We start from the raw sequence: 13,859 nt of genomic DNA on the forward strand, positions 1-13,859 counted from the left end.
CTTTACTAAAAATACAAAAATTAGCCAGGTGTGGTGGCAGATGCCTGTAATTCTAGCTATTTGGGAGGATGAGGCAGGAGAATTGCTTGAACCTGGGAGGCAGAGGTTGCAGTGAGTCAAGATTGTGTCACTGCACTCCAGCCTGGGCGACAGAGCAAGACTCCATCTCAAAACAAAAACAAAAACAAAACAAAAAAACCAACAAAATAAAGTTTCCTAATCTATATGCGGCTCTTAATCATACTTAATGAAGGTTTTTTTTTTTTTTTTTTTAATTCTAAGAATGTTGGTTCTTGGGTGAAGTCTAGTCTTTTATCTGAGAGTTGTATATAAGTGTCTACACATTATCTGTCAAAGGTGTACTCACTTTCAGTCTAAAGATGATTTGTAGGTCCTGTCCATATTCCTACAGCTGCCATAAAACATATGACTAAATCATATTAGATTAACACAGGCTGGTATTGACAGCCCAGTGGGAACATATTGATTAGGTCCTTTTTCATGTTATTTGTTATGATTTTTCTTCTCACTTCTCAGTTTCATTTATCGGGAAGACACAGGGGAAGAGATTTCACTGGGAAAAATGACAGTGCCTGTCACAAAATGTTCTCAATGTTTCCATTTGTTACTATGGCAGTGACAAAGAGGGTTCCAAATGAAAAGGCAGACCTGCTGTGACAAAGCACAGCAGGACAACAGGAAGAAATTTTCTCTTGACCTAGGAAATTAGGAAATCATCCTTAGAGATTATAGAATTGTCTCCATTTCCAAGAGTACAATCCTAGCACTTGGGCTTTTGAGGAAGAATGTGAAAAGATTAGTTCTATCAGGGCTGGCCGGTGACAAATAAAGAGCAAATATCACAAAGCGCTTAAGACCTCCAAGTAGAACAAGGAGTGATGCTTGTAGAGGCTGGAGGGATTTGTTACTGTCACTAAACTCGTGAGATGGAACTATGAATTTAATTTAATTTAATTTATGTACATTTGGGTTACTCATTTTTAAATTATACATGAAAATCCATGATGTAGTCATATATCTTTTTAGCTGGCTAAAGGAACACATGGCACTCTGCTACTGATATAGATAATTAGCACATGGTAGCTGGAGTGATACTTTATCCAAAATCTGAAATTTATGCAAAGAAAATTATTGTCCTTCAGAGAGTTAAATTACCACAAAGTGGACTAAAATATAGATATGCAAAGTCACAAAAGACAGAAATACTCTTAGGCCAGCAAAACTTGAAAGTTACAGGATGAATATATTAACCATCCAAAGATAGAATATGTCAATCAGAAAGAAGATATGTTAATTGGGCAATGAGGCAAAGAAAAATAAACTACATAGTAAATGTAAAAGTTGCCACTGCCTGAGATTCATTTCCAAGGTGGAAGTAGTCAGTGCCTATTATTTTATTAATTAATTAATTAATTTTTTTGAGATAAGGTCTCACTCTGTCACCCAGACTGGAGTGCAGTAGTAAGATCTTGGCTCACTGCAACCTCTGCCTCCTGGGTTCAAGTGATCCTCCTGCCTCAGCCACCCAAGTTGCTGGGACTTTAGGCATGCAACGCCAAGCCCAGCTAATTTTTCTATTTTTAGTAGAGATGGGGTTTTGCTATGCTGGCCAGGCTGGTCTCAAACTCCTGGCCTCAAGTGATCCACCTGCTTCGGCCTCCCAAAGTGCTGGGATTACAGGCATGAGCCACCACACCTGGCTGATTTAGTACTTACATTTAAGTCTTTGATCTATTTTGTTAATTTTTCCATATGGGCAGGGCCTCAGCCTCCTGAGTGGCTGGGACTACAACTGCATGTTACCTTGCCTGGCTAATTTTTTGTATTTTTAGTAGAGACAGAGTTTTGCCATGTTGGCCAGGCTGGTCTCAAATTCCTGGCCTCAAGTGATCCGCCTGCCTTGGCCTCTCAAAGTGCTAGGATTTCAGGTGTGAGTCACTGTGTGGTGCCAACAGCTGTTGTTTCTAATCCCAGTAGAAAGGCTCTTGCTGGTGTGGAGAGGGAGCAGGGGGTTTTAACCAATGGATCTTTTAGTATTTCCAACTAACAAGACCATTTCTGTTGTAAGATGGATGCATCAGGTTGTTAGATGGGTGCTATTGATAGGGACAGGAGGCAGGCAAATTCTGGGCAGAAGAGGGTGGGTCTCTGGTGAGGGCCCCACCCTAAAGCCAAAAAGCCTAATACCACGGCCCAAAGTGAGAACTTACATCCTTGTTTTTCTGCTCAAATGTTGCCTTTTCCAAAACTACCCACGGCCCACCCCACCCACAATCCTGTGCCCATAAAAAACCCAGGCTCAGCTGACAGAGAAAGGAGAAGAGGAGAAGCAGCTGGATGTTGGAGACCACGATTGGACACTGGAGAGAAGCGGCTTGACTTCACAGGGACAGCTTGATGGCATAGCTTTGGAGAGGAGTCTGATTGGGGACGACCGGACTCCAGGGGATTATCTTCCTGCTCCATCCCCCTTTCAGCTCCCCTTCCTGCTGAGAGCCACTTTCATCAGCAATAAAATCCCCTGCATTTACCATCTCCAATTCGTTTGTGTGACCCCATTTATCCTGGATGCCAGACAAGAACTCAGGTGCCAAGAACTCAGCCCTTTGTGGGTGCAAAGGGCTGTCACACTGGTGACAAAGGAGGGTCACTCCACTGAGCTGTTAACGCTTAAGCTGTCTACGGACAGCAAAGCTAAAAGGGCACTGTAGCGCTTCCTCTGGGGAATCAGAGGTCAAGGGCACCTTCCCTTAGATGCTGCCACTGGGCTGGTATGGAGTTCGCTCTTACCAGTGCCCAAAAGTGCTTGGCCCAGTTCCTGCACCTGCTCACCTGTGCTCCCCCTCCTGTGAGGGGTGGAGCAGCGAGTGAGTGAAGTTCCCTCCTGCTGGCATCAAAGTGGCCGGCTAGTTCCAGTGCTCATACACTGCAGTTACTGCCTGAGAAGGGCTTAGGGAAATATCTTGCTTGACTATTAAACAGCTGATTCATATAACTCTCTTATTTGGAGTCCATGCTAACCAAGCAAGTTTATCATCTGGCTTTCTGTATCTCTGTAGTGCAATCGACGCTACAGCTTAGCAAAAAGCTCTTGGTTCAAACTCACCAGGGACTACAGTTCTTGGATTTTCTTCCCTTTCAGTTTTTCTTTCTTTTCCTCAACAATCTTACCTTAGAGTCCTCAGAACCCTGTCAGATTACAAAAGATCCTCTTCAATAAATGAAGTCATCTACTCAGATAACAGGAAGATTCTCTGGCAAAACCAGCTTTTGTCAGGAAGGCTGGTCTGCGATTCTCAGTTATAATGGTGAGATTTACATAAATGTTTAGAGAAGCAGTGTTAGTGTGGTCAGTAAAAGCACTGACTTTGGAGACAGACTTTCTGGGTTTGAATCCTGGCTCTGCTACTCTCTAGCCATGAGACTATGGGCACATTATCTCACCTTTCTTTGTCTCTGTTTTTTTCATCAGTAAAATAGGGGTAAAAATAATCTACTCCAAGAAGCTTTTGTGAACACTAAATTAGTTAATATGTATAAAGTATTTAAGATATTGGTTGGTTAGTAGGTACCGTATAAAGGTTATCTATTGCTGTTACTTTGTAGCTTGACTCACATTTGACAAAATGTGCTAAAGATGGCAACATAAGTATTCCATTAATAAACTGACATTAGGATTTTCATCTCATTGCATGACCCAGTGTTTTGGGATCTGATTACCCTGGGAACTAAGTAGGTTCAAAGTGAGAAAATTGGCTATGTAATTGTATTACCAGTGAAGTCCTGCCTAGTGTCTACTTGCCTTACACTTTCTCTATTCTGATTTCGACAATGTGTAGTGAAATCTAGTGTTTGGAGCTTTGAAATGCTAGAAATGAATAAAGTGAGGAAGCTGCCTATGAGTAAAAAAGGGTTTGGCAAACTATAGTCTGTAGGCCAACACTGGCCTATGGCATGTTTTTGTACAGCTACAGAGCTAGGAAAGGTTTTTACATATTAAAAGTGCTATTAAAAAAAAAAAAAAAAAAAAAGCAAAACCCAAGCAAGCAAACAAAGATATGCAATACAGCCTGTATATGACTTGCAAAGCCTAAAACAGTCACCATTTGGCCTTTTACAAAAAAAAAAAAAAAGTTGTGGATCCCTGTTCTATATTTTTCTGTTTTACTTAGGATAAACTTGTTTAGTAGGATAAAAAGAGGCTGAAAAATCCTCTAACAAAAAATCCCAATTGCTTTGATGAAGTAGTTTATTTATCACTCTAACGACCATACAAATGGTAGCTGGTTGTTCCTACCTGAGTATCCTAAGAATGGCCTCTCCCTCCCTCAAAAAGTCTATATATTCTCACCTAGTATCGGTAGCATTACAGATAGTTAGGTGACTGTAATGGAATCTGCTGTTGCAGGGCCAGGAAGCGTAGTAACTCAAGGCCAGAGGTAGTGGCTATTTAGGTCACCATCAAATCTATGATGCCCTCATTATGCGTCCTACTGAATGTCAAAGAAATAGAAGACTTCGTGTTTTAAAGATTTTAAAGTACTTAAGTAATGTACATACAGTGTATAAGTTTAAAAGTTTCTAGACTAAGATTCCTGGTTTGACCAATTTCTAACCAAGAAATTAATAGGGTTTTCTTAATGTATTACAGAATATGGCTAAATTCAGAATAAAATATTTTTAGCTTACATACATCTATAGCTCTAAAGAGTAAAAAATAGGAAAATTGGCTAAGTACTCTAATATTACCAATAATGAAGACTTTCCAAGCAAGGAAATAAAAAACACAATCATAACAGTGAAGCAGAATGTTGTCTGTGATACAGACTCTTTCCAAAGAATACAGGGCATGGGGCATCCTAATGGTTAATAGTTCATTTAAGACTGGGCATGACCAGCCTGCCCAACATGGCAAAACCCCATCTCCACTAAAAGTACAAAAATTAGCCAGGTGTGGTGGCATGCACCTGTGGTCCCAGCTGCTCAGGAGGCTGAGGCAGGAGAATCACTTGAACTGGGAGGCAGAGGTTGCAGTGAGCTGAGATTGCAACACTGCACACCAGCCTGGGAGACAGAGTGAGACTCCATATCAAAAACAAACAAACAAAAAACTGGGCATGAATAGTTTTAGAGAAAGAAAAATAAAAATTTATGTTGGTAAAAAGACCATTTAAATAAAATATTAAGTTAAAACCATCACACAAACTTAAATAAGTTTCCCATGATTCAAATTATCCTCCAGAGAAAAAGGGACAATGATCAGCTCCACTTGCTTGCTTTTTTTTTTTTTTTTTTAAATTAACCTGGTCTGACTGGGAAAGACCCCTTTGGGGTATCTTTGAGGAAGCTAAAGTGTTCTAGAGACTATAAACTAGCCTAATTAACTACACTTAGCTAGAAGGAATTTAGACTTATCAAAAGAATTTTTGAATCAGATTTTAGATCAATCTAAGTCACTGAGCCAAAAATCTTCTATTATCTTGATTTTATTTTTGAGTATTCATTACCAAAATCATTAGTTCATATAAAATTTGCCAGTTCTTATAGAGCCTAAAATAGGCAAAAATTGAATTCTTCCTAGTATAACAAACAACCACTATTGTGTTTGAAACAGATGTTTTAACCAAAGGATATCATCCAAAGACATCATCCTTAGTTATTAGCATACTGTTTAATATTCATCACAACTTGTTTTAAAGAACAAAAATGTGTTAACATTTAAGCCTGAAGGGCTACAAATATACTATATACTGTACTTGATGCAGCTTGTTTATGCAATTTTCTGACAGATACAATTAATCATGTGAAAATGACTGGGGTATAGCACAGTAGCAAATTATCTTTTCCAAACACAATTTTTCCTGTGGTAAAACCCCTTTATAATACTGACAATGATAGAAGTATATAGAAAGAACTTCATAAGTGAATTACTTAAAAGAAGAAATTAAAAGTTATTAAATGAATAAATCTTGGTTATATGGTAGAAACAAGGGTTAAAATGTTTAACTTGTAAGTAAGAATGAAATAAATTAGTCTGTACCTCCAACAAATGCATCTCCAGCTCCATTGGTATCAATAATTTCTTTCTGGTCTTGATCCAAGACAGCAAAAGCAGTGACTTCACTTTCTGCAATTAGAGCCAAAGAAAGGCAGACTGACTTCTCTTTGTAACACTCAATACAAGCTCACCCAGTAATGTCTGAAGCTCCTTCATCACTCATCATTCAAAGAGAGACAGGACATAAGCTCCATATTCTGTACAGGGGCACTTGGGAACTATGGTGTAAAATCATATGCAAGTAACACTTTTTTGGTAACTTTCAGCATACAGATGCTGCTGTATATGTCTTATGAGAGTTATACCTAGGTAGTTCACATTTTTTTTTTTTTTTTGGAATGACTACAAATAGTAGCAGTACATTTTTGGACAGTGCAAATGAACAGAAGCCATAAACTAAAAGAAGTGTTGGTATGGATTGGATCATGGGTTTCTAATAAAGCTTCAAGCCTGACTATATTCCTAGCAGTGAAATGTTGGGTACAGTTAAAGAGTTGTAAATTAAAAAAATATATATATAATGAATATTGGGTGTTTCTTTACAGAAAATCACAATGGCACAATAAAAACATTACTATCATTCTGTTAAAATACTTCATCCCAATGTCAATAATTTTTTTATTTTAGTTGGTTTATTAAAAACAACCTAATCTGGTTATGTTTTGCAAAGAAGTCACTATCTGTCAACTGGCAAAAGGGAAAGCTACTACCGAATGCATGGGCAGAACAAAAGGGACAGTGCAATGGGGTCTTGCCCTAGAGCAGTCTGGACCAGGGCTTGTTTTGACTACAGAGTAACCTAATTTAGTACTTTAAATGTGGCACATGACAGTGGAATGGACTTATCTGTGATGAAATCTGGCTTACAAGACACATCTGCACATGATTGGACAGTGCTTCTTACTGGGGACTGGAACTTCTGAAATAATAAATTTGCATCCCTATGGGGACAGACATGGCTAAAGACTCGTAAACTTCAGTCTCATTTAAGACCAAGAGGGAGGCAAAAGGAGATCTTGAGAAACTTAAGAAAGGTATTAATAAAGAACATAGAGAATCTTCAAAAGCATATTCTGTCTAGCTTTTGCTACCTGCTCTTAATGGAAACTTTCAACAAGAGACATAAATATGTTAATGAAAAAGCTCTCCTGGAAAGATTGATATTCAAGAAGAGGACTCATTTACTTAGTCAATCTTTTTAAAAATCTTTTTTTTTTTTTAGGTCTTGCTCTGTCATCCAGGCTGGAGTGCAGTTGTGTAATCATAACACACTCCAGCCTTGACCTCAAGGGATCAAGGGATCCTCCTGTCTCAGCCTCCCGTGTAGTTGGGACCACAGACACACAGCACCACAGCTGGTTAATTTTTTGCTTTTTCGTGGGGTGGGGGGTGGGGGGTGGACAGGGGGGCAGGTGGGTAGATACATGGTCTCTCTTTGCTGCCCAGGCTAGTTTCAAACTCCTGGGCTCAAGCAATCCCCTGTCTTGGTCTCCCAAAGTGCTAGGATTATAGGCATGAGCCACTGCATCTCGCTTAAACTTTTTTTTTTTTGAGACAGAGTCTCATTCTTTTGTCCCAGCTGGAGTGCAGTGGTGTGATCTCAGCTCATTGCAACCTCCGCCTCCTGGTTCAAGTTATTCTCAAGATTTAAGCCTCCCAAGTAGCTGGGATTATAGTCGTGCGCCACCACGCCTAGCTAATTTTTGTACTTTTAGTAGAGTCAGGATTTTGCCATATTGGCCAGGCTGGTCTCGAACTCCTGACCTCAAGTGATCTGACTGCCTCAGCCTCCCAAAGTGCTGGGATTAGGTGTGAGCCACCATGCCTGGCCAAACTCTTTAAGTAACTGAACTTTCCACCTTTTGTAACATGAGGGCCTACATGGCAGTTGACAAGATTTTGATGAATTGAAAGTTATGGCACAAATATCCAGACTTACATTTTCTAGAGAGTATATATAGTACATACTACTACACAGGCCAAAAAAAAAAGTAAGCAGACTTTATTAGAAATACTTGGGAAAGGTCTGCAGTCTGATTTAGGAAAAGGTCTGTACCATAAATACTTATAAAGAAATCTGGTTTTACTACTTTCAAGTACAAGCTACACTATACAGGGAAATAACAACTATAAACTAAAACCAAACAGGTACTAAAATAAGTAAAATGAGCTAAGTTAATGACACCATTACTATTTATAATACATTTACATTATGTAATAATCTAACATGTCTATAAAACATTTTAGGTAATATAAGAATTAATTACTAGATTTACAGATTGGAAAATAATTATATATAAATGGTAAGTAAACCAAAATTATACAGAATTCCTTGAGCTCCTTGTTTGAAAACAATTATTTATTTTTGACTGCAAAAATCTTTATTTATGAACAGAATCTAATCGACAATGGAAGAGATTATTTTGAATTTTATTCTTAAGAATGATGACTTCTGGCCGGGCATGGTGGCTCACACCTGTAATCTCAGCACTTTGGGAGGTGGAGGCAGGTGGATCATGAGGTCAGGAGTTCAACCAGCCTGGGCAACATGGTAAAATCCCGGCTCCACTAAAAATACAAAAAAAAATTAGCTGGGCATGGTGGCGTGTGCCTGAAATCCCAGCTACTCTGGAGGCTGAGGCAGGAGAATTGTTTAAACCCAGGAAGTGGAGGTTGCAGTGAGCCAAGATTGCACCACTGCACTCCTGCCTGGGGACAGAGTGAGACTCCCTCTCGGGAAAAAAGAAAAAAAAAAAAAAAAGAATCATGACTTCTTGATCTAAATTGCTGAAAATTCTACATAAATGCAGTTTTTTTTTTTTTTTTGAGACGGAGTCTCGCCCTGTCACCCGGGCTGGAGTGCAGTGGCCGGATCTCAGCTCACTGCAAGCTCCGCCTCCCGGGTTCACGCCATTCTCCTGCCTCAGCCTCCGGAGTAGCTGGGACTACAGGCGCTCGCCACCTCGCCCAGCTAGTTTTTTGTATTTTTTTTTAGTAGAGACGGGGTTTCACCGTGTTAGCCAGGATGGTCTCGATCTCCTGACCTCGTGATCCGCCCGTCTCGGCCTCCCAAAGTGCTGGGATTACAGGCTTGAGCCACCGCGCCCGGCCTATAAATGTAGCTTTATAATGCTTTTTCTAGATATAGATATATATATATATATATATATATATATATATACACATACACACACATCATTGAGATACTTTATCCTTAGTTGTCATATGAAGTTCAATTTCCTGAAATACAAAGTATAATCATTTTCTACCTTTTTATACTTATCAGTATAGATAAGTATATAAGAATACCACATATGCAAAAGATGTGTCATAAACTCAGTTTTCATTATTTTCTATTATCTAAAGAACTACAAGAACTCCTTTCAAAATGATGACACTGAAAAATCTTTAAGATCCCAAAATGTGCTCCTTGTCACAGAAGACTAAAAAATATTTAATAATATTTATGTTTTATTATGTTTTTAGTATGCTCTGATTTTCAAATGACTTAAGCTGGTTTACAGAGCTATTATGAAAAGTCACGGCCAGGCAGTGGCTCACGCCTGTAATTCCAGCACTTTGGGAGGCCGAGGAGGGTGGATCACTTGAGGTCAGGAATTCAAGACTAGCCTCAGCAACATGGTAAAACCCTGTGTCTATTAAAAATACAAAAATTAGCTGGGCATGGTGGCATGTGCCTGTAATTCTAGCTACTTGGGAGGCTGAGGCACGAGAATCACTGGAATCTGGGAGGCGGAGGTTGCAGTGAGCAGAGATCATGCCACTGCACTCCAGCCTGGGCGACAGTGAAACTCAGTCTCAAAAAAAAAAAAGTCACAAAACTAACAGTTTTCACCAGCATGACCTATTCCATGGCTATTCTAGGAAATTTATTATATGAACACAGAAGTACATTCACTAAATCTGAATATACACTTACAGGTATGGATGTTATTCAACCAATGAAGCCTAAGACACTCACATGACTCTCACTGGGACCTAGTTTTCTTAGGCATGAAATGAGCCTGGAGTAGCTGTCGGAACAATTAGTAAAAACTAGCTTTCTGCCCTAATTGTAAAAAAATGACCCGGTTAGTTTTGATCAAGTACTTCTACCTAAGAGCTTAAGATTATTCATAGCATTTATTTCTCAATTCTTCACAAACTTTTTGTAAACTGAGAAGGAAAAGGGTTGGGAATAATTATTATTCCTATTTTCTGGATTTCTAAAAAACCACTAAATCATAAGTTTCCCCAAGCAGACAGGAAACAAACATTAACAATTCAGTTGATAATAGATTTGTTTTGTGTCATTTATTAGATAAGACTGCAGCATGCCTTCATTCAAAACAATAAAATTTAGCTTACCTAGAATACAAAATAATCCATTTTAGGCATTCTCTAGACACTTCATACGAATAATTTACTCTTCACTTAAATATGAGACAAGCTTCACTATCTAATCACTTAAGAGGCCAATCTAGTTAGAATAAAAACATCTTCATGCATCTATAATGAAAGTCAACTATAGTAGAGATGGTTAAGTTTCTAAAAATGCCACAATATCTAACTGAACAATAATAAAAATCCAGTCATTCAAGTCCAAACAATTAAATGTTTCCTCAGGTTTACCTCCACCAAATTAACTATATATTTCACACAATCTCACAATATCCTTAGAAAACTTTGTTCAAAGTATTTTTAAAATGCCACATTGTTACTGTTTTGTTAATGTCCTAAACTGTTGAAAAGATACAACTGAGGCTGATCCAGCAGGTTGAAAGGCAGGTAGGCAGGTGTTTTTCTTTCTTTTCTCTTTCTCTTGCTTTTCCTTCCTTTCTTCTCCCTCTCCCTCTCCCTCTCCCTCTCCCTCTCCCTCTCCCCCTCCCCCTCCCCCTTCCCCTCCCTCTCCCTCTCTGTTTTTCAAGAGCTAAGGTCTTGCTCTGCCTCCCAGGCTGGAGTGCAGTGGTGTGATCATGGCTCACTGCAGCCTCGAACTCCTGGGCTAAAATGATCCTCCTGTCTCAGCCTCCTGAGCAGCTAGGACTACAAGTAAAAGCCAACATGCCTGGCTAATTAAAAAAAATTTTTTTTTGTAGAGATGGGGTCTTGCTTTGCTCTCCAGGCTGGTCTTGAGCCCTCGGCTTCAAGTGATCCTCCTGCCTCAGCCTCCTGAACACCAGACATGAGTCACCACACTTGGCCTGGTGTTTTTCAACCTCAAGGTAAAATGCAGTCACTACCCCTGCCACTGCCTCTGACCCAGCATCAATAGGCATGGAAGAAACAGAAAAGTGATGGTAAAAACTTCTCCAGAAAGTGAAAAGTATGACTATGTAAAAACCAGAACACTTCACATTCTTTTAAGAGGCTCCTGTATCTTGGCCATTGTTTATAATAAGGTAATCTCCATAGTATTAAAATGTTTTTGTTTGCTTGTTTTTAAAAACTATTTAGAAATAATTTTACATTAACAGAAAAGTTCCCAGAAAAATACAGACAATATCTATGCAACATTTATCCAGATTTACCATTTTTTAACATTTTGCCACATTTAGTTGATCATTCCTCCCATATATATATATATATATATAACATTATTTATTCTTTCAAACTTTTTTAGCATTTGTGGTATATATTATGCCTTTTATCCCTTAATACTTCAGTGTGTATTTCCTAAGAGTAATGATATTCTGTTAGCCAGGTTATAGTTGATAAACACAGAACACAACATTTTAATCTAATCTATAGTCCAGTCCAATTTTCTTAATTGTCCTAATGTATTTTATAGCAATATGTTTAATCCGGTAGAGAATTCAGTACAGAATCGCATATTACTTTTTTTTTTTTTTTGAGATGGAGTTTCGCTGTGTTGCCCAGGCTGGAGTGCAGTGGCGCGATCCTGGCTCACTGCAACCTTCACCTCCCAGGTTCGAGCGATATCTTTCCTCAGCCTCCTGAGTAGCTGGGACTACAGGTGCGTGCCACAATGCCCGGCTAATTTTTGTATTTTTAGTAGAGACTGGGTTTCACCATGTTGGCCAGGCTGGTCTTGAACTCCTGACCTCAAGTGATCTGCCCACCTTGGCCTCCCAAAGTGCTGGGATTACAGGGCTGAGGTACCACACCTGGCCACATATTACTTTTAGTTGTGCTTGTTTTTAATTTAACTTTTTGAGTAGGTAATGCATTCGTATGATTCAAAAATATAAAACATATGAAAAGCTATACTAGAAAATCTCTCTCTGCTCATCTCTCCCATTCAGCTGGTTTCTGCTCCTCTACTTCCCAATCTGTTTATCACTGTTATTGCTTTCTTATATATCCTTCCAGAATTTTTCTATGCATATACAATAAACTACATTCTTATTTTTTTCCTCCCCTCACCTACACAAAAAAAGGTATCATACTATCTAGGCTACTCTGGATTATATTTTAAAATACTGGATATCTTTCTATATTGGTAAAAAGAGAATGTCCTCATTATTTTTTATTGCAGCATAATAGTCCACTACATGGATATACTATAATTTATTTAACCAATCCTTTACTAATGGACTTTTAGGCTATTTTCAATCTTCTGTTATAAACAACATCACAAAGCACTAATGCTTTTAAGCAGACCTTAAATTTAATTATTTTGCTTAATAGCCAGGTCAATAATATCATTCCAGTTTTATATAGAGAACTGATAGAAGGAAACTAAATTGTTACACTAACAGCATGAAGTACGCCTATATCAAGGAATAGAGAAAAAATGAGAATCCGGAAATGCTTTTCTTTTCACTAGGACACACATATCAGGATATGAGCAAAGACACCCTGCTCAGGCTGCCCTAATAAACAGGGCAATAAAACAGATGATGAACTCTGCTAATAATAGAGATTTATAGAACAATCCTAATTAACAAGGACTTTTGGGGAATAAAGAGCTCTGAGTTAATTTAATTTTCTAGTTAACTAAAGAAAAAGCAGAAAGTCTTTTTATTTGGAAATCTTTCTAAATGTATTAATATAATAATATGCCATGATATCCCTGCTTTAATTAGTTTAGCTTATTGAACTGAATAAAAATTTTCTTTGATAATAGAGAATCCTCCAGCACATCTTAATGTCATTGTTCTGAACATCAATTCTTACTGTAGTTCCAAACGTATAAGTGCTTTCACAAAAAGTAGGAAAAATTAAATGTTCATGGGAAGTACACTGGATTAGGAACAAAAAAGCCATAGTTTTAGTCTAGTTTGGGTTTAGCTATTTTATTTAATAAATATTTATTAAGACTCTACCATGTGTCAGGTACTTTATTAGGGACTGGGAATACAGATGTGAATAGGATAAAAACTCTGGTTGTATGAGACCAACATTCTACTGGGGATAGACAATATACAAGTAACAAATATATAAACAAGCTAATTTGATATAGATATATATTTTTTGAGATAGAATCTTGCTCTGTTGCAAAAAACTCTGGTTGTATGAGGCCAACATTCTACAGGGGATAGACAATATACAAGTAACAAATATACAAACAAGCTAATTTGATATAGATATATATTTTTTGAGATATAATCTTGCTCTGTTGCACAGGCTGGGGTACAGTGGTGCGATCTTGGCTCACTTCAACCTCCACCTCCTGGGTTCAAGCTATTCTTGTGCCTCAGCCTCCAGAGTAGCTGGGATTACAGGCGTGCACCACTACGCCCAGCTAACTTTTTGTACTTTTAGCAGAGATAGGGTTTCATCATGTTGGCCAGGCTTACCTTAAAATTGTGAGCTC

General features: G+C 38.4%; 1 protein-coding gene across 3 annotated transcripts in view; it reads right to left on the reverse strand.

Moving 5' to 3' along the window:
- Positions 1–13,859, reverse strand: part of ADK (adenosine kinase) — a 577,585-nt gene that overhangs the window by 32,107 nt on the left and 531,619 nt on the right. For all 3 annotated transcript variants that reach the window (XM_030940869.1, XM_030940870.1, XM_030940871.1), the window contains one exon: positions 6,062–6,148. In XM_030940869.1, coding sequence (XP_030796729.1) covers positions 6,062–6,148 — 87 coding nt within the window. The remainder of the gene's footprint in view (positions 1–6,061; positions 6,149–13,859) is intronic.

The sequence above is a fragment of the Rhinopithecus roxellana genome, chromosome 11, assembly GCF_007565055.1.
Source record: "Rhinopithecus roxellana isolate Shanxi Qingling chromosome 11, ASM756505v1, whole genome shotgun sequence".
Taxonomy (NCBI): domain Eukaryota; kingdom Metazoa; phylum Chordata; class Mammalia; order Primates; family Cercopithecidae; genus Rhinopithecus; species Rhinopithecus roxellana.